Here is a 21,981-nt window from a genome sequence, read left to right on the forward strand (position 1 = left end):
GAAGTCTGGATCTGCCTGGGGGTGCTGAAACAAGCCCAGGGACCAAGTCAGGAGAGACTGGGCTTGCGCTTGAAGGGTTTGGGGTGACTGTGCAAGAAGAAGGAGAAAACCAAAGGACTTGAAGCGGAGGTGGGGCTGCCTAGGTGAGACGGTTGTGCTTAATAGAAAGGGACAGGCAGGAGGATGGTATAGAAAATGACTTTAGAGGGGAACAGTCAGAGGTGTCTGTACCCAAAAAAGTGTTCCCATCTGAGTCTAGGATGGACCCCAAGTTCCCTTAGCCTCTCCAGGTTGGCAGGTCTATGCAGAGCTGACTGTCAAAACATGGCACTCCTGCAGCACCGGTTCTTGAGCAGAAGACAGCAGCATACTGCTGCTTGCATTTTCTCCTCCATTAGCTCATGAAGGAGAGGCCTGCAGGGCAGTCCGGAGGATTTCCTCCCTGATGAGGATCCATGTGGGCATGTCTTAAGGTAGAAAGTAGGGTTTTTATTTTAGCTACAATGCAGCACTTCATTTGCTAAAGTAATTTGACTTCTCCTTAGTGATTGAGTTAAAATAGCGTCTCTATTTTCCTGTCTTAGTGATTGCATGTGTGTGATTACACCCATATAGAGAGTAACTTTGAAAACTGTTTTAGCTTTTAAACCAATTTGAGTGCCCTTGTTGCCATGAAGATATTCCTTTCCCTCCATCTTTCATATGCAAATGAGTACTATGATTCTTCTGTGCAGATACAGAATTATCTGATTGGAAGACTTAAAAAATACCATGTCTGTACCGGAAGTTTTGAGTATGACTCTCATAGAACTTTACTAGCCTTAAAATTGCCTATCCATAAACATGAGATTTAGTGTAGGAGGCTTCTGGATTTTTTTTCTCAGAGGAGAATTGCCTAGATTTATAAAACCAGAAAATATCTCTCTGCATTATGGTATTTGCAAAAGCAAAATGTGTTCCGTGGGAGCTACCAGTTTCCTTGTAACGGGCAAAATGTACAGGGGGTGAGGAGGGGAGGAGGGGGGATGCTTCAGATGCAGACAGTGGATGCAGTCCACTGTTCCAAAGGGGGAACAAATCTGTTCCTCTCTGGAATAAATACAGGTTCTTTTTCCAGTGTGGTAAACACAGGTCCAATTATGTACTAAGGTTACTTGAAATTCCTGAGTTACTAAAACAGGAACTGTAACTCTAAAAATCAGCTCTCAAAAGCGTATGTTCTAATGCATGTGCAGTTATGGATGAAATTTTATTAGTTTAACTCGAGATTAATCAGTAGAGATTAGTTAACTGGTATATGTCCCAGGAAGCACATGGGAAAACTCTCCACTGCACAAATGTTTCATCAACTTGGGGAGAATGTTTACCCCACTTTCTGAAATCATTTTACAGAGCTCATGGTAGAAATCTGGTCTATTAACTTCTGTTCCTCTTCTTCTTCTTTTTTTTCTTCACAGAAGGAGGTAGAGGAGAGCTCCAGGTTGTACATATTATCCCTTGTAACCAGCATCTCTTTCTGAAACTCCTGTGTGTGCATGCCTTGTCTTCATGTAGCCAATGGCTCTCGCTGAGGCGCTGAGATTCAGTTTAGCATGTTATGGTTGTCAGAGGAATTGTTAACACTGTGTGAGTTAAGAGTCTGTTCAGTGCATATTACTTTGTACAAAGAGGAAAACATGAATGCTTGGAGTGATCTCCTCCCTTCGGTGCTCTGTGGGGTGTGTGTAATGTGCACAGGCACCGTGTTAGCAGAGTACAAATTGTTTATCTTGTCTTTTCCAGTCTTCCTCTTTATGAATCTTGTTTAAACCAAATATTTCCTCATTTTTCCTCAATTGTATTATTTCAGTCCATCTCTATCTGGTTTGTACACTTACAGCAATTAAAGTCAAAAGTACCACTGTGGGCTATAATACTGAGATTAAGCAAAACTGTGGATGCTGGGAGGTGTCTGCTGCAGATCCCATGCCTTTTTAGCTAGCTACAGGCTGCACTTTGCTTTGAGCAGGGCCGTGTGCCCCATGGGAAGGGCAGGACTTCTCCCTTAGTACCAACAGCTACTGCCTCTCCACTCTTGGACTGGTTGCCTCTCTGCTTATCAACCTGTGAGCAACAGGTAACTCCTTCCTCCTAAGAAGATCCACGGAATTTTTTTGTCGACTGCTGTATAACGTCTTAGTTTGTGTTTGCTACTGTACCTCATATAGAAAAATTTCTGGCTCTTGGATTCTCAACTTTTGTATTTTCTTGAATCGGTGCTGTGTGGATTCAGTGCCTGCTGTGCCTTCTGTCTCTCCCTTAGTTCTGTGAATCAGGCTAAATCAGCTTCCTGGAGTAGGCTGAACGTTGCATGGCTTTGGGGCCTCCATGCAGACCTGATCCTTCGAGTTTGATGAATTTGCATTTCTAAGCTTTATTGCCTCAAGTGTCAACAGTTTTGTTTCATTCTTACTGGCAAAAGTCTGTCCATTAATGCTTTTTCAGGAATGTAGTGATATCTGGTGTCGAATATTGGTGTCAAATTCTGTCCTCTTCTGGCTTCAGTGCAAAAACACTGCATCCTCCTTCAAGCTGCTCATCTGGCAGCTGGAAAACTGATACTGGAAGATACATCAGGTGGAAGGAGCTTCCTCTGGGGCTCTTCAGTCATTGTTTAAATTGACGCCATTACAGAATACAGTGAATTTAAAATAATCCCTTGGTTTGTTGCAGCTTTGAATTCCATGTAAAACGTAGCATACTTGAGTCAACGGAGACATTGAACCACAAGACCAGCTAGTTTAATTGGGATGATATAATTCAGTCTGATTCTGCTAATACCCCTGAACAAATAGTCTAATTAGGCACAACCAGAAGTTTAATTTAGACGGTGAAGCAGTTGCTCCTTGTTTTAGCCAGATTCAGATTAATCTATAGCTAAATTGAGGTCTTTGAGGTTTAGTAATGAAGCATGGTATTTGAAAACAAGTTAGGATGACTTTCAAAACAAAAAGTCATTATTGATTTTTTTCTTATCTGTTTAAATAAAGCAGCTTTCCATGTTTTACATCTGTTTTTTATCTGAGGATAATGTGCTAGATGCAGTACTTAAATGTGACGGAAAGTTACATTGTTAGAAAGCCTTTTATGTGGAGAGACGGATTTATACAGAGAAGACTAACAGATCCTGGGGATGTCCTTCCTTTTCCTTGTGCTGCTCCAGACTTGGTGATTTTGTTTTTCTTTTTTGATGCCTTTCTTCCATTTTATGGAGTTTCTCTTCTACAGACGTACCTAATTGTTTGTTCTGTACATTGAAACATCTTCTTGTGTATGAGGTAAATTACAAGATTCACAAATTTCAGCTTGGTTAAATAACTTCTCAAATTACTTGTAAGCCTAGCTGCTGCTCTTCCTGAATAAACAAAACTCCTATTAGTTTCCTTTTTAGGTTTCACTAGACATTGCGTTCCCTGTGACTGAATACTGTGCCTTAAATGATCGTGTCTGTTGACTTGTGTAACCCAGGGTATTAAATTTATGCTACTCTATCACTGGCATTATTTTGCTAACGGGTTCATGGTTGATAAGAAACTTCAATTACTTGGAGAAGACCTTTCAGCATGCTTTACTGTGAGTGAATATACTGCATTACTAGCGTGACAGGCACTTCCCTGGCGGAAGGTATTTGTTCGACAGTGGGTGTAAAACTGTCATCCATCAGCATCAGAAATAAAAAAAGTTGAATAGAGATGTGATGGGCTGTGTTGTTTACATGTTTGCTTCTCCATCTTTTCAGTGCTTCTTTATGTGCTTACTGAAGGTGTAAAAAAAATTCAGATTCAGACTAGTCTGACTGTTTTCAAGGGGAGATCAAGTGAGAGCTGGGCAGAGAAGTGAAGTGTAAGCCAGCAAAAGACTTTCTATGATGTGCGCCATGTGGATGTCCATGTGTTAAGTGTGTCTACTTTCCCTTTGCCCTCCCATTTGTTTCAGGAAGGACAGGGCTAAAAAGTCTCATAGTTGTTCCAGTGTTCTTCTCATCTGCCCATCATTTCTTATGCTTGCCCAGGCTCTAAGTAAGCCAGGCTGTCGTCATGGGCTGAACTTGAGCAGATCCCTGGCTGGTGACAAGACCCAGAGCAGCTACTGGACCCCTCCTGTGTCCTGGTGCAAGTGCTGCCTTCAGAGGGTAGGAAACTCCCCAGCTGCATCAAATACATCTAAGCAGCATTGCCATTTGCCTTGTTTAAATGAAGAGGAATGTATAAGGTGTTCCTACCCACAACAGTGGTGTGAACTGTGTATTACTTTCTTTAACCGGCACTCCCAGAGGTGTCTGGACCCTGTTAAGCCTCCTGCCAACACTTGTAGGTAATGCAGCCTCTGACTACATGTCAGTGCAACAAGGCACTGCAGAAGACTTCTTGGTGACTGCCAGTCCTCTGCCACTGTGTGATATTGTGCCATTACCTCATATATAAATTGCTCAATTTCCTTCTTTAAAACTTGCTAGGTTTAGTGTCTGCATCTCCTTTTGAAAGGCTACTACAGAACTGTCATGGTTAGACACCTTCTAATTTTCATCCTCCATTTATATTTAGCTGCAATTCTTCTTCCATGCGGTATGTTCTCCTGTCTATTGAATAAGCACAGAAAAGGTTCTTTTTTGCTAGAGTAAGCAAGCTGTCCTCTTCTCCTATAGTATTGTGTTTACATCCTCATGCTGCTTTTGCCATTTTCCTGTGTCAGTTCTTTTTTACTTTGATATAGAATAAAAAGATTGTATATGCCTTTATGAAGGAGTCTTGCCAGCACAGTACAGTGGCATTTATGCTTTTATTTCTATGGAGACATTTCACTGGACATACTCTATGGATGATGTTCTCTCCTTACATGGCTGTATCATAGTGGCTCATGGCCAGTGTGATGCCTAGAACTCAAGTCCATTGTCACATGCTTTTCTCCACTGAGGAACACCTTGTATGCAGTCAAATTCACAGGAGGCTTTGGGGCTCAGGTCTTGCCATTTGTACCATGTTTAATCCTATGTTGTTGCAATCTTCACTGCCGTCAGGTCTTTCCATTGTGCATCTGAGTTCTGTATCAATAATTGTCCTATGTTTGTCATTGGCAGATTTGATCAGCAGATTCTAGTTACTCCCACTAGCTTCCTTACTGCGTTGTCCATGGCTGGCTCAGTTACAGTTACTTGTTTACGCACCTTAAAGCTCCCTACTCCTTCTCAGCTTTTCTGGCCTTAATTAACATTACATGGCATTGCATCAAAAGTTTTTTGTTGAAATGAAAATTTGGTTGATAATGCTTTTTGCGGTCTAAAGAAAAATGGTTGCTTCGTTAAACAAAGTATGTTTTCAAAACTGGTGTGCCCTGTATTATATTTTTGCTGTTTTCCAATTGCCTCCATGTTAATTCTTTCCTTCATGTTTGCTCTGAAGCCTTTCAAGTTGTTGAAGACAATAATAAGCCTATGCAAGTCTACATCACATTTCCCTCCTTCCCCACACACCTTAACTGTGGGTACTGCGTTGGCTCTTCTACAGTCTGAAAGCATCAGCACTCATTTGATGAATGTCAGGTGCTGGTTCTCAGCATTTTCTCAGGGAGAATGCTGCCTGGAGCAAATTACCTCTTTACTTTGCTTTCAGCAGGTGATAACTCCTGTTTCCACACAACCATCACCTGCATTGCCCCTGCATCAGTACTGTCACTTACTGAAAGCTCTTTCTTTTGTTTTGTGCTGTTGTACCAAGACGATTTTTAATCTTGACCCTAGAGAAGCTCTTTCTCTTCTAGTTTTCTTTTTATTTGCATGTCTGAAAGGCTTGGCAAAAGTAATTAAAATAAATGAGCAGAGGTACAGTTTATCTGGACTCTTGGCAATTTTTACTCGGCATGTCTCAAAATCTGGGACATGATGGAAGTTTGTTTCCTGAGCACGCTTTCTGCCCTTTCCTGCACCCACACTCCTGGATGTTCTCTGTTGGCTCGTGGTTGCCTGTAGGAAATGGTTATTGCTCAGTTAGGTAACAGCTTTCCCTGGATCTTCTTCCGCTAAAAAGAGTTCTTGATGCTCTTGTGGTCTTCAGGCTGCAGTACTGCCCATGCTATTTGTGGTCAGTTAATGTCTCAAATATTGGTCACTTATATTCAGAGTTTCTCAGATAAACTGAAAACCCTGTTGCACTAATTCCTTCTGCCAGTAAATGTTGCCATGTTTGTGTTTTTCATTCTCTGACATTCAGTACAGTTGAACAGACCAGTGTCAAGCTTGGTCCAGTATGAAACGTTGTTCCATTTTAGGATTGCTTTCTAGCCACAGCTTTTCCAAGTGTTCAAAGACAAAGGTAGGGATGTCCTGCCTTGTGTGCTGTGAAGAATCTGGTTGCGTTTGCTTCATGAAATCTTGTCTCTTGACCAGCAGTTGTCTGTCACTTGTGAACAACCTGAGGTTGCACAGCTCACCCAAAGCACAGGACAAAAAAACCCAAAAAACAAACGAATCTTTCTTGTGGGGCTGTGTTCTTTTATCTTGCATAAAACTGGAGCTTATTTCCTGACAGATGATCCTTTACTTTGTTATGATTCTCAGGTTGCGAGTCCCATGGCTGGAAATATTGTTTTCCACTGTGCGCAAGTTGCAGCCTTTTTATACCCTTGGCAGACATGATTATCTAGGGTTGGAGTGTTAGCTATTAGCAGTGTGTCTTGCTTAGTCCTGTTTGAAACCAGCTTTTTTTTCAGGGAGTGCAGGAGAATGTATGAGCTGTAAGCTGGAACAAAGAGGATTCCAGTTATAGGTAAACCATTTTCCCCTTATCCAAAACCTTTTGTTTCCTCCAGGTACACTGCAAGTGTTTAAGCACTTCTCTGCTCTAATCAGTCCACTGAAGATTTTCAAAGAAACAAAACATTGCTCTGTAAATACAGTCCTAATATGAACATAAGAACATGGTTTGAATTCATGAATATGAATCATCGTATTTGCAGTCTGTGGTGTTTTCCATCATCATGCTGTGAGATCCCAGTTCACCTGCAATCATCTTGCAAGTGATGGTCCTTGTTTGACACCTGTTAGAAATTAAATACTTGTACATGAATGGGTGGAGCTGCAATGGGACCTCCCTGCTTAGGGGGCTAAGAAGTCTTTGTATTTGAGCATGAACAAAGCTCGCAAGTGTTTGTGCAAAGTTTCATGTTGATCAGTCATTTGTGCATTTCATACAGGTGCTTTTAATTTATAACATCATCATTATGACCACGTTCATGTAAGTGGTGACCTGTAGTAACAAGAGCTCTCCAGTAACTTATGTTTTTGTTGGGTAGGAAAAAATAAAAGTTGGTCTTTGAGACTGCCTTTTGAAAGAGGAGGTGCACTGAACAGGCTCTTCAGGTTCCAGTCCTAGGTGTTCAATGAAATTGCGTAGCCTGTCTGTGGCTGTATGACTCGTCCTGACGTGTTGGTCATTGGAAGTGCTTGAATGAGTTGCTGTATGCATTTGCCTGCATGCAGGTCTGTTATCCTTTCCTCAGAATATAATCTGAATACTTTTTCTGGTGTTCTCAGAAACTAATTTCATATTATTCTTTTCCCTTCCCTCATTTAAGGGTCAAGATGAGGCTGATCCATCAAAACCACCCTGGCTCAAAGGAGGGTAAGCGGTATTTTGAGACCTTGTTTCCCTGTGTTTGTAATTACAATGTACTAAGAGGTCTGCAGTTCAACCTAAGTAAAAGTGGCACTTTGGATGTTTTTAATGGCTGTTGTCGGGAATGATCAAGTGGCCATGCCTCATGTAGGGCCAGGCTGCTGCTATATTTCAGAGTCTTCCCTTAAACAGCTGGAGGTGGGCTGTGCAGCTCTTCAAGAGATCTGTGGTTAAGAACAAGGTTATAGTTGTAATGTATAATCTGTAACATGATGGCGGCAAGTGCTTATGGCAGCAGTATTAAATAATCCTTACTGAGCACCACAGGGTGGTCTGGATGAAATCCTTTTTTCCTGAATCAGTCACTGACGGCACCCGGGAAGGGAAAGAATAGCTCAGAAAGATGGCTGTGCCTTCCTCTTAGAAGAAAAAAGTAGCTTAGGGGAAGTCTTCTGTCTTTGCAGTGATTTCTGTGGTCATTGTAGTAGTCAAAATGGCAGTAACTCTGGAAATCATTGCAGTTTGTCATTTTTAAAGCAGTGATCATCATGCCTCTTTTACACAGGTGAGAGTGAGAGGCCGTGCATTCTCTCCACAACATGCTACTAGCAGCACATGAAGCAGACAAATTCTGATTGTGTGTAATTTCAGCATGACACTCTGCATAATAGGTGCCAGCATGGTAGCTTCCCTAGAATCCTCTCTGGGAAAAAAGACAATGACACATTTTACAAGCTGCTAGGTTATGTGCCTTGTACGTGATGAGGGCGATATGGTTTGGTGGTGGTGCGCTCATTAGGAGCTGATGTAGCAGCAGATTTGCCCTGAAATCTCAGCAAGAGGTTGGCTTGCTACATGCATAAGTTAATTCTCATACTACTGAAGGAAGCTTCCCTAATAAAACGCAAAGTTAAATCGGAGGCTTCATTATACGGCTTTCTACTTTTGGAGTCATTGTTCTGCAATGTTGGTATTCCCACAAAGCGTCCTCCACACCTGCAGATGCCTGGAGCTGCCTAGCAACCCCACGCTTTCCTAAGGAGCCCAGGACTTCAGTAAGCAGGCTGCTGGAGAACTGGCAATTAGCAGGAACAGAAGACAGTTATTTATTCTAACTATAAACAGCACCTTCTCCTGCTTTAACAAGGAGACAATGTACTGAGTTTATTGGTTCACGCACACAAAATGATTTCCCAGCCTGAAAGATGAATACACCTACAGTCCTGAAGTACTTAAAAATGTGTTTTGTCAATTCAAGGCAATGTTTGCCCTAGTCTGTAATTTTTTTCTTTTCTACGCGACATATAACAAAACAGTCTGGCTAATGTAGTTTTGACAAAAGTTTGGCTTATTCATTGTATCCCCACACAGAAGGGATTTCCAGAAAAGGCGTTGTGGGTGATGAACCTTTAATTCCACTGTTAGCCACATTGCGGCTTATTAGCCACAAAGTATATTAAAGCACTTATGTTTGGAGTTCCTGTTTCATACGAAGATTAAAGTAGTGGTGTCCTTTGAAGGAAGTAATCGTCTTCTGTCATTGCAAATCATCTTTGCTTGCTTAAATTCTCAAGATTTAATGGAAGCATCGATGTGATAAAACTTGTATTGGAAGATGAATACATGCTTCAAGCTATTTACACTTTCAGCATAATGCAACAGTAGCTCCCCATCTGTAAACACTGGCTTTGGAGAGATAGCTTCAAAAAAAGTACAATACGGTTGGTATTATGGATCAGTCTCTGGGTGTAATATCTCATATCTATATATTTTATTTATTAGTGCAAATCATCTTCTCATACAGAAATGCTATTCACTCCTCAATACAGCACTCCATAATAATGCTATAAATATTACATGCATTGCAGAGGAGAGTTACCCTATTGCGTATAAAGCTACAGCGTGCATATCCGAGGCACTGTTAGTACTTCTGTCTGTGCAAACACTGTAATTTTGTTAAGCAAAGTAGAGATTGTGCTTGAGTAAAGAGACTGAGGTAGCTGAAAGCACAACAAGCTGAATAATCTTGAAAATTAAGAATTGTTGCTGAAATTTTTTTTTTTTAAATACTAACAAGCTAAAAGAAGGTCATCTGAGTGTATAACTGTCTAGGTAGTGGGATACCTGTCTTCAAAGGTGAATACAAGCACCTTTTGAATAGTCTTGTTTTCTGTCAGTCTGGCTATCATAAACCTCAGTCTATCATAAATATTTTGCAATAAACCAGGTTGTAACTAGACATGTTTTTCAAGCACAATAACTTGTTTAGGCTCATCTTGAATTTATAAAACATGTAATTTTAATGTTTTTCTTTCATGGGAAATGTCAGACTATCACAGTTCCCTTTCAATTGAATTAGAAAAAAAAAAAAAATCATCATTGGAAATCGTGTAGAAAAGAAGTGTAAATTCCCAGCTGTGCCATTGACTTTCAGCAGGAGCACGGACTCTGGATTTTTGCTTGTGACCATTTTGTTGCATCTTTTCAGCTTACAGACGCTCCCTTTCTATTTTGCATATGCTTTCATAATTCAAGTGATTTGACACAAATCTTTGACCCAAAACTTACCAGTAAGCTGTATTGTGATTTAAGTAATGCTGGAATTCTTGGCATCGTCTGGGTAGACTTCTATGACACTTATTTTACCCCAAAACAGTATCACTAGTATTGGAAAGGGTTTGTAACATTAGGGCAGCAAGCAAAATTCCATGTTTGATCCCAGCAAGACTGTTCTTAGTTCTGGCAATATAAACACTTTATGCAGGTATTTCTTATTTCTTGATGTGGGTCAGATTTTTGTATAATAAGCCAGAAGGGATTATTGCAGTGTAACATGGGCAAAAAGTTTTTCTGGAATTCTTTGCTGGAAATGAGGGCAGCCTCTAGTAAAAACACCATGTAGCCTTACTGTAAGGATTTCCAGTATTGGAAAACTGTTCTCATTCTTGGCCAAAGATTCCAATAGTTTTAATTAACTGCTGTACATCTCCACTTTTCTCATGTCCGAATTTGTCTTCCATTCCCAGCTGTGAGGTCTAGCTATCACAGCTGACTGTGGGAGGTTGTGCTCATTGTGTAGGAGCACAGAGAGCCGTGCACGGTGCTGCGGTGCAAATGTGATTCATCCTGCATGCAGAGCCAACGCAGTTCGTGCAGTTACACGTGACTGCTCACCTTCCCACCAGGCTTGTTCAGCCAGCAGCAGCTGTCAACTCAGCTGTGGCTCGGACATGTCACCCTCCTACGCCCTGTCAAAAAAGTCAATTTTACCATTACAGTGTAATGGCATGTTCCTGTGTGTAATAGACTGTTTCCCTCTTTGACACAGCCTTGTGCTAGGCTCTGCCGTTACATCCTTGTCTGTCCTAGAGCATGGGCTGCTGTAACGTAGGTTTGGTCCTTGTTTGTTGTTTCCTGGATGTTTTTTTGACTTTTAGCTGTATTGAAAGGGGATTTGTGTATGTCTTGCTTGCCGAGGGGTGCAGGTTGCCTCTTGTCACTTACCAGCCTCCCAGTTTTCATAGCATGTGCAAATTTGTAGTGGCAACTTAGTTTCCTAGATTGTTTTAAAGGGTAGCTCCATGTGTGTCTGTTATTGCAGTGAGAACAGTTTGACCCATACTCCTCTCTCCTGTAGTTGTGGTGTCCTAAAGCATTTCAGCTGGGTGTGGTGTACCACATCAGCAAAATACACAGGTTAAAAATGCCAACCAACTGCAAAAAGGTGTGAGCCAGCATGATACGGAGTGAAAACGAATGGCTAAAGATAAGGTAGAAGGCTTCTTTATAGTCTCTGTAGACAAGAATAAGGCCTCGGGAACCATATTCTTAGTGTTAGCAAGGCATGAGAACAGTCTGGAGATGGGGAGGTTGAATGAGACACTGAGAGGGGCTGTGGGTTTTGACTGGTGTCTGAGTGTTCACTGCAGGGAGGGAGTCACATCGCAGGTCTGTTCTTCAGCTCAGGACAAATATGATAGGCGCGACAGCAGAGAAAGGTGTGCTCAGTTCCCAGCCTTAGCAAAAAGCATTATCTTAAGGCCCTACAGATGAATGCAGATGACTTGGAGCCTTTAAGCTGAGTTAACAGACCTTCTTCAAGCACAGGCTTAAAACTGTGCAGTGTTACCAGTGGGTGGCAGGATCCAGATATAATTATTCAGGCTGGTCTTGTTGTGAAGGAAGCAGGTTTACAGTGTTTTCTTTCTGCAGTCTCTGAGTATTGCTGGGGTAATGGCTCTTTTGCTCCATTGCCACTTCCACCAGCAAATGGCAGCTCTTGTGTCTAGAGGTTTGCATGGTTTGCAATGCTGAGCACCATGAATGGTCCCTTTTACAGAAATAAAAATGATCTCCTTTATCCTCAGATGTGAGGTTTTTGCTAATAATTATATAGACCTCGAAGGCCAGGATTTAGTATGTTCTAGCCTAGAATCAGATCACAGAATCACGGAATCACTAAGGTTGGAAAAGACCTGTAAGATCATCAAGTCCAACCATCAACCCAACACCACCATGCCCATTAAACCATGTCCCACAATGCCACGTCCACACGTTCCTTGAACACCTCCAGTGATGGTGACTCCACCACCTCCCTGGGCAGCTTATTCCAGTGTTTCACCACTGTCTCAGTAAAGAAATTTTTCCTAATATCCAGCCTAAACCTCCCCTGGCACAACTTGAGGCCGTCTCCTCTTGTCCTGTCACTAGTCACTTGGGAGAAGAGACCAACACCCACCTCTCTGCAACCCCCTTTCAGGTAGTTGTAGAGAGCAATGAGGTCTCCCCTCAGCCTCCTCTTCTCCAGACTGAACAACCCCAGTTCCCTCAGCCGCTCCTCATCAGACTTGTGCTCCAGACCCCTCACCAGCTTCGTCGCCCTTCTCTGGACACGCTCCAGCACCTCAATGTCCTTCTTGTAGTGAGGGGCCCAAAACTGAACACAGCATTCGAGGTGCGGCCTCACCAGTGCCGAGTACAGGGGCACGATCACCTCCCTACTCCTGCTGCCACACTGTTTCTGATGACGGGTAGCAGCGTCCTGCCCCTGGGCTTATCCACTTTGACATGTTCCCTCCCAACTACTGACACCGGGCATGAACATCTGGATTGTTGCATGTGAAAAAGAGAAACACTTAATTGTTTTTAGCATTAACTTTACACTTTAAGTGATTTTGCCCCTTCCAGTAAAGCATCCCCCACCTCATCCCCCCAACCCTAAATTAATTAAATGGAAAGAAAGGGGATGGAGAAAGACTGGAGACAGGATGTTTTCAAGTTTCCAAAGCCCTTTCCACCTTTATGCTCAATGCCAATAGTAAACTATAAACTGAGCTCCCCCTAAGGAGCAAAAGGTACTTATGAAAGCAGAGGCATGTGGCTCAGTTATCACAGACTAAGCTGCATGTGAATTACTGTCATGCAGCCTGGTTCTGCCATTGGGTAAGTATTTTTGCGAAATCTGTGCCCCACAGAAGCGATGGGGATAAGGCTGCCTTCACCCACCGTGCAACGGTGACTCTGAAGCACAGGGTGCTCTGCAAACATGAGCCCAGCCTGCTTGAGCTAGCTCAGGCCTCAGAACTGAGAATGGGAAAATGACCTTTTTTCAGTGTGTTAACAACTTTGGTTTATTATCAAATTGCATTTGCAGTGAACTGATTCTTCTTGTTCTCATTGACTGTGAGATTAGCAAGAAGACTGATGTTTTGAGGAAGGTTTTTGGTCATCTCTTTACTGCCTCTCACTGCTGGTGAGATTTTTAATCTTTTTTTTTTTTCTCCTGAATTTCCAGGCCTGCAGGTGGTCTCTATGGCATTGATAGTATGCCCGATCTACGCAAAAAAAAGCCAATTCCACTTGTCAGTGATCTGGTAAGACATCTTTCTTCTGCCATTAGTGCAAGTGGCTTTACTTTTTGGCATACAGTAACATCCATTTGTCACTTCAAGAAGTTGAAGGTTTCCTGTTTAGTTAAATTAATTCTTACAGTAAGGGGTTAGGAGTTGTGCTTGGAAAAATCTCAGTGAGAATGAGCTATGGTTTCATAGACAGTTTCATTCGTTTGGCAGAATTAAGATACTTTTCATGTTCTTTTTCCTTTTTATTCTACACAGAATATCTGAGTATTTTTAGGCCAGCATTATTTTTAAATGTTTTCCTAAATATCACATACTCTGGGGAAAGTTATAATGTCCACGTGAGGTTTGGCAACCTACCAGAAGGTTGGAATTTCAGAGGATAGATAAACCAGTATATGTGCTTGGATTTTTAAAGTAATTTGCAATATTGCCAGTAGGCTTCTGCACTGAGGAAACACAAGAACCAAGCAAGTAATGAGGACAAGTTTCATAAGCTTGTGTGATATGGTTAAATAAGGCTTCTGCGGGACAAATGGTTTTCTGATGACTGTGTTCAGTACACGTAGCAATTTCATGCTTGGGAGAAGTGCTGTAACAGCTGAAAGACTGAAGTTTCCATATACTGTAATTCTTGTGAAAAGATGCATGCAATTCTCTCTGCCACCTTATGCATGGGAAGCTTAATATATATCTTACTAACTGTTTGTATCTTAAATTTTCCCAATAATAGCATTAACTTGTGTTACTTCCTTTGTATGCTTTCATTCTCTTTCTCCACAGGCCATGGTAAGTGGAGCTAAAGACTATCCACCACGTCTTCACCAGAAACAAAAATTATTTTATCTTATTTTCCCTGCACTTTTTTGCTCTTTATTTTGAACCTGCAGTATTGTGGTGTATGTGTATCCAGCACTCTGTCCTGCTCCATCACTGATGGAATGAACTTTTTCAGTCTGTCTTCAAACAGGATAAATCAGAGCATAAATAGAGATTTCTGATAGGGTTTGATGATTTCAAAGCAGATGTTGCTAGCTTTAATTTTCACCTCTGCCTTCATCTAACTGGAGGGGCTTGCTGAACAAATCTTCTGTACATCAGTGTGAGGTGCTGCAGAGGCACTGCCCTGTGCTGTCCAAGGCTGCAGAACTTAGTGTTGGCATGATGTGAAGGAGGCAGTTTTGAGGGGAAAATGCTGTTCATTGTATTCAGTGATGGCCAATGAATGTGGTACACCAACACATTCAAACCTGTGCTCCCAACCCAGTCTGTTCTTTTTTTAACCTGTTTGTTTGTAACCCTTTCACTGTCATGTTTGAGGGTGTTGTGTATGATGTAAAACTGATGAAGTCATCTCTTTTTGCCTATGAATAAAGTTAGATAATAGAAGACTGAGTCCCACATAGTGACCTTAGGCAATAGCAGAATTACCACTGCTACCAGAACGTAGAAGTGGAGATGTGAACTCAGGTTTCGTTGACAGTTCTTACCAGAGAAACAAACAAAAAAAAATATTACCAGCGTGAGACTGGTTGTGGGCAGATGGAAACAAGTAGCAGACCTTTCACAGTATGCATGTGAATCTCTTGAGATGTGAGCTATCATTTAAGAAACCAACTTGAATGTAAAAGACTACTGGTTTGGTGTCTGGGATGACAGAGTCCCCTTGGTCACATCTCTGGGCATGTAGTGCCAGTGCATTTCTGAATATTGGTGGTGAGTAACAAACTTTCTTTCTTCTTAGTCACTGGTTCAGTCCCGGAAAGCCGGAATTACCTCAGCAATGGCCACTAGAACATCTCTCAAAGATGAAGAGCTGGTAAGTGGGAGGGTTGCTTGGCTCCTGCTAACTTTTAGTTAGCAAATTAAGGGAATTTGGCTCTCTGGGATGCAGAGCCAGCTGCACAGATCTCTAAAAATATAGATGCAAAGCTTCTTGCATCATTTGTTTAAAGAAACCAAACATGTAAAAAATAACATTTAATGTGTCAGTATGTATGATCCTGAAAAATGTAATCTTACCATTTCCCTCTGTGCTATCTACCATGGGGAACGGCATGTGAAACTTGATTTATGCAAGATATCCCTCATCCACAAACCTTCATTATTTTCTTCCATCTCCTCCACTTTTTTAAATGCCTGGAGAAACATTTTTGGAAGGGTGTCCTCTGCTGCTGCTTGTAAAAGTTTGATCAATGTGTAGATTTATTGAACTGCTCATGCCTTTTCCCTTAAAACTCATGTGTTAACCAGCAAAAATTAGGTTTAGTTACCTTCCTGGATGTTGGTTTATGTGTGCTCTTGCCTTTCAGAAATCTCATGTCTATAAGAAGACCTTGCAAGCCTTAATTTACCCCATCTCTTGTACAACCCCACACAACTTCGAAGTGTGGACAGCCACAACTCCTACCTACTGCTACGAATGTGAGGGGCTGCTGTGGGGTATTGCACGGCAGGGAATGCGCTGCGGTGAATGTGGAGTCAAGTGCCATGAGAAGTGCCAAGACTTGCTCAATGCTGACTGCTTACAGAGTGAGTAGTGGCCAGTGGAGTGTGGCTGTTCCAAAAGTGTTGCCAGAGCTTTCCTAAACATGTAGGTGATACCTCAGTGATCAGTGAAGCTGCATTCATTAAAATGACTGCATATTTTCTGAAAAGGTGCCATTGGGCTAAATCCGCCCCCATCGACCTGTGGACACAGACAGCTCCACTGACATAGAACAACTTCTTTGCTACATTGTGCTTGATGTGCTTTAAAAGAAGGTTTCATTCTTGACCCTTTCACATCTATTTGGTTTTAAGCCATGCAATGTTTAATCTCTCTCAGTGTCAGCTCAGGTGGTGCATTTGCTAACATATCCTGCATGGAAGAGAGGCAGTGGGCTGGGTGAACAGGGTACTAGGCTGGGTATTCCAACTTCTATTCTGTTCCTCCTGCCCTGGTATCCCAGTCAGGTTGCTTGTTTTAACCATCAGCCTGTTTTACCATTTTAAGCTCTTCAGAGCAGTACTGTGTTCCTGCTTAGGGGATAGAGTCCATGGACTTAGCTCGGGTTGTCTGCACCAAGTGCAGATTGGCAAGGTATTTTGTCTTTTTAACAGTAGGGTCTCATGGCTGAATTGCTTTAGAGACCTGGGGCTGGGCCAGCACAGATCATGGGTCAGACAGGAAGGTGGTGTTTGAGTGTATGGCCAGTATTTCATCTTCCTACTAGCCTTTCTGTTTATTTTGTTGGATTTTTTCTGCAGTGTTCAAAAACTAAGCCCTCTCTTCAAAGAAGAGCTCTTCAAAGAGCTGTGACTTTGCAGAATATATGAGACCTTACACAAACAATGGAGAAGTTTAAAAGGAATTTGATTAAAGGGGGAAAAAAAAAAAAAGAGAGGAAAAAAAGTATTAATTTAGGCATCTGGCTTGGTCAGATTATTTTTATTTGCTTGTAAAACAGTTTCTTGACTTGGTCTCAAATTTATGTTCCTGCTTGAGAGCAAAATATCTTAGTCTAAATGGAATAGAAATTTATGCCGTATGTGTTAAATCTTGAGTAGGAAGGTGGGGCTGTTTCTGTTCACTCTCAGTTTTCTTGGTGTTCCAGCTTGATGGACTAAGTCTAAGGAATCAGAAAAGTTTGCAAAGTATAAACAGGCTTATTGCAAATCCATGTCAGCAATTATAGGGATATAAAGAGTCAAATCTTGTATCTGCCTCAGGCTGTAGTTGTTTGGGAAAGCCAGACTGGATGATCCAGCAAGGGATACCAGTGAATCATGGGTCATTTGTTTTTAATACGGCTTACCTTGAGACCCCAAATGGATGTTGTTTACGTTTACATTTTTGATGCATGCAGTTTTAAATAACTCATAGTTAGGATTAAGGCTATTTGCAATGGCTTATTTATCAGACACAGCTAATACTGGTGAAACATCTCTGTTCCTCCTCAGTTGCTTAGCGTTTCTAGATTTGTCTTTTAGGGTTGCAAGTTGATCTTTACAGTTTATAGCATTCGAACAATTGCATCATTGACACCTTGGCTTTGTTGCAACCGTTTTGTGACTAAGCAAAGGGCTGCTGTGTTGGAGTTGGTTCAGGAGAATGTAGTTAAACCACAACTCAGTTTTCTGTCAAAACCTGATGTAGAGGATCAGTTAGATTCAGGATAACTTTATTTGTTTCTGGAGTTCACCAGAACCCTCTGCTGCTATGCACATCCAGGCTTGATTCAGATGCATGTCCAAGATGCTATAATGTTGCAATGGAGTTGTGATATCTCAGTATACGGAAAATGCTACGGAGAGCAGAGGAAATTTAGGTTTGCACCAGCAGCAGCAAGGAAACATGCACAAAGCTGTTGTACAGAGGAGAGGTCATGAAGTTGAAAACAATAGAAGAAAAACTAAATTTAGGAAATAGCAAATGACTAGGAGGAAATATATTCCTGCAGAGGACAGCTGTGGCTATCTATGTTCCAGAAGGGAGACTTCAGACTGGGGTGGGTTCTGGAGAGAGTTCGATGGTAAAGGGGGAAACTATGAGAATGCCTTGAGAGAGGATGGTATGATTTTGTTAATCTTTCAAAAGAGAGGCTTGGCAGTGTGGGACAGGATAAGGACAGGAACGATGCTGTTTCAAAAAAGTAAAAATAGCCGTACCAGGCCTGTCCCAATAGAATATTTCTAAAGGGATGTTGTGGAGCCCAAGGCGGAGGTGTAAGACATACGCGTGTAGAGCTCCTGTGACTCTGGTTTACTTTTGCAGCTATCCATGGCTTAAAGCCTTTCTGAGCAGTAGATGCTATGTTTAATAGCTGGCAGTGATGGCTCTGTGAATTGGTTTAATCCTTGTTTGAAACTGTTTATGCCTGAACTATGTTGGGGAAGAGAGAGATAAACAGCAGGGAGGAAGATGGTCTGTTTAAGCTTACTGTTTACAAAAGAAAGAATGGAATAAATTTGCTGTAAGAAAATTAAAGGTGGAAGTAGAAGACAACTTCAGTGATGAGAACAGGGAGTCTCGGGAACAGCCTCTGAAGAATAACCATGGGGGCAGGTTTGCTAATCTCTGGTTGGAACTAAATAAGTTTATGCAATGGGCTGTGGGATGTGATGATGGCAATAGTCTGCACTTTTCTATGGAATAGAAGCAACAACTGGAAACGACTCTACTTTTCATATATGGCAAAGCATTAGATAAGAACTTGTTATTTTTTTCAGGGATTGCAGATATTTGCTTTGCACATTTCCTTTCAAAATGTAAACACAAGATACTTCAGCATGCGGAGTTAAAGGAACAGAGAGGAAACAACTGAGAGTACATTGGGCTTAAAACTTGTGAATCATGTAGAAAGGTAAAACCCAACCAAACAGAAACTTTACTTACTGAGTTATTTGAAAGCTGCCTAGCATCAGAACAGGGAAGATACAGAGACTGTGAGCTGGGGATTCTGATTCACCCAGTGTGAGTGTGGTAGGCATCATTATCTGGGGTAGAGATGTAAAGGAAACTGAAGCTGGTAACTGCATAATTAAAAGACAGAGGAGGCAGAGGAAAGATAGTGCTGGGAGATTAAGAATATGCTGAGGCCAATATGTGGATGTGCTGCTGGAGTGGGAAGACAAATGTTATCGATACTAGAAATCTATTAAAAGGCTTTTTCATGTAACTGTGTTCTTTGCTTTGGCATGTTCATGCTTAAAATCCTTCTAACTGGAACCCACCAGGCAAGAAGAAAATGGAAAAATTAAATTAATTTTTATGTATGTTTGAAGAACATAGGCTGTGCTTGAGGAATGAGGAATGGGGTTTCTGGGGGACAAGCACCAGTTTAGTGTTCCAATAAATTCAAGACTGAACTTTCTTGTATACTGAACTTAGGAGGGGTTTCTTCCTAACAGAAGCTTTATTGTTGCTGTTAGTAAAAAAAAAAACAAACACCAAACCCATTCTCAGGACAGATCTTCACTTAGGTCTATTTAAGGCTTCCAGAAAATGTTACATTGGAGTAAAATGAATTTTCAGGCCGGTAACAAATACAATTCTATTGATTATACCTGGATGCCTCAGGTTATATCTTCACTTCAGTCTGTGTCAGTCTTCCAGAAAATGTTGCATTGGAGTAAAATGAATTTTCAGGCTGGTCACAAATACAGTTCCATTGTCTATGCCTTGCAATTTTTAGTAGACACCTGGGGTTTTATTCCTTAGAACCAGAATGTGCTGTTTATCTACCTTCTATCCTTCAGTGTCTTTCTGCTGGAAATAAAAGGATCTCTTTCCCCAAGTCTGTTAGAATTAAGTTTGGTTATTTCTGCTGAGGGTGTTTTTCTTACCCTCTATATTTTTAAGAAACTGAGTATCTGATACAGTCAACAGATGTGTGGGACTGCAGTGATGAAATACTCAAATTCAGCAACACTTTGTTGCAATTTGAAACAAAATCCATTTGCAGGCTGGTTCAGCAGGACTGTTCCATGAATTGGCAATGTCTGAAGTGCAGTAAACTGGAATCAGCTGTGGCATGTGTACTGCAGCCATCTGGTTTATGGCTCTGTTGGCACCAGGTTGTTTCTTTGAGAGGATGTTTCTCTGTTGCAGGTACTTTGAAGATATTATTCTGATGACGGGGCACTTACCTTTTTGTCAGATGCTCATAAATACTTGCTTAAGGGAAGATGCTTTCTTTTTAGCCTTCTGCTGTTCTTGGAAATACTTGAAATCTCTGCTGCATGGGTACATTTCCTTTCTTACTTGGCTGAAAATGGATGGAGGGATGTTCTTTAAAATCCCTGTAGCATGCAAACCTTTTGGAAAAAGAGAGCTTTTATCTCTTGCCCTGAGCACTGGTGTAGTACTAACGAAAATACAATAGGTTGGGCAATGTCTGTATCAAAGGCAGAGAAAAGCTGAGAATGGGGCCATGGTAATCTGCTTCTGCAAGTGTGTCTTGGTTTTTTTTTTTTGGTAGTGATGCTAATCTAGTCCTCTGTAGATTACAGTTAAACGTGAGAAAATAAATGGCCCTGGGATATCAGAATCTTGAAAATGAGGAAATGAGATCTCAAGCTTCAAACTACTGTTGAACATGAAATCTGTGTTGTAAGTGTGATTAGTCATATGTCCTTATTAGTGCTTCTTTGTGGAGTGCTGGAGCAACAAACCTTGGAGAACTTCACATGAGCTGTCAGGGCTGTGTTATTGAATGCCCTGCTTTTGGTACTATTTTGGCTCCTGAGGTCTTGGTTCACCTCTGAACTTGTTCAGTGCTTTTTGACTCAGGAATGGAAGGTGGGTATGTTTGTTGGGTTTTGGATGAGAAACTTGTGTGTGTTGCACTATAAATTCAGAGACTGCAGTCCAGAGACCAGCTCAGTGAATGGACTGTTAGTGACACCAAGTAAATCACCCTTGTGATAATCATCTTGGCTTCTGGGTTGAATGATGATAAGACACTGTAGTGATGAACACTTGTTTGCTCCCAGAATCCTATGTAGGAAAATATTTGCACAGAAGGAGGAAGGATACCTTTATTTGAAATTTGAGTATCTATTTTAAGCTTCAGGAATACATAATTTCTAAGCATTATCCGCCTACTGAACAGCTGTCTTCTATCCTGCCAGTCTTGCTTTCTTGACTTTTTCCTGTTAAAGCATAGGGTAACAGCGCTAGCGGTTTACTAATAGCTATATCAATACAATTCCCAATATAGACATATTTGCTTTCTGTTTCCAGTCATAAATTGACTCATAATTCAGTCCTAGAGAGGAAGAGAGGAGGACAGCCCAGTACCATTTGTATGGTACTGTACACAGTACTTGTATATTACTGTGCCTTTCTGTTGCCATTTAAAGGACTACTTGAAAAACTGATCCACTGGCCAAAACCTTCTTTATGCAGCTGAATAAATATGATCCAAGCCCTACAGCAGGAAAAGCACCTTCTGCCATCCAGTATAGTGACATGCTTTGGGTTTATATCAGATACGTTATAGGTAATTAGTCCCCCAATAGTGTTTTTTTTTTTTTTTTTTGAAACTCTGGTGGTTTTATACCAACAAGCAAGTGTAAAAAATTAAGAAAGGGTGTGTTGTTGAGACAGAGAGTTGGTTCTTTATTAGTCCATATTGTTAAATACGGTGTGTGGCTGATTCTGGCTTTTGTGCTGAAGTTCGGGTGCAACCTCTGCAGAGAGAGAGAAACCTTTCACAGGGAAGGAATAATGGAACCTTCTTACCTGGGTAAATTATCTGGACAGAGTCGAGGAGCAGCATGGATGGAGATGGGGGATTCCCTCTGAAAGTCAGGAAGCAGAGCCAAGCCTTAGAGATGACTAAAGAGAGGGCTCTCTAGGGGTCTATGTGACATGGCTTGCACATCCTGCAACCCAGGATGCCCCAGACTGCCCCAAGCCTTGCAGAGGCACTGAATGCACTATTCAAGGTCTCTGGAGGTGGTGGTGATGCTAAACATGTTTTTAACTA

General features: G+C 41.5%; 1 protein-coding gene across 1 annotated transcript in view; it reads left to right on the forward strand.

Annotated features, from left to right (window-relative positions):
- Positions 1-21,981, forward strand: part of UNC13B (unc-13 homolog B) — a 193,605-nt gene that overhangs the window by 95,465 nt on the left and 76,159 nt on the right. Inside the window, 5 exon segments of the mRNA XM_059834445.1 lie at positions 7,609-7,655; positions 13,444-13,522; positions 14,291-14,296; positions 15,252-15,326; positions 15,820-16,039. Of these exon segments, the coding sequence (XP_059690428.1) occupies positions 7,609-7,655; positions 13,444-13,522; positions 14,291-14,296; positions 15,252-15,326; positions 15,820-16,039 (427 nt within the window).

The sequence above is a fragment of the Gavia stellata genome, chromosome Z, assembly GCF_030936135.1.
Source record: "Gavia stellata isolate bGavSte3 chromosome Z, bGavSte3.hap2, whole genome shotgun sequence".
Classification (NCBI taxonomy): Eukaryota; Metazoa; Chordata; class Aves; order Gaviiformes; family Gaviidae; genus Gavia; species Gavia stellata.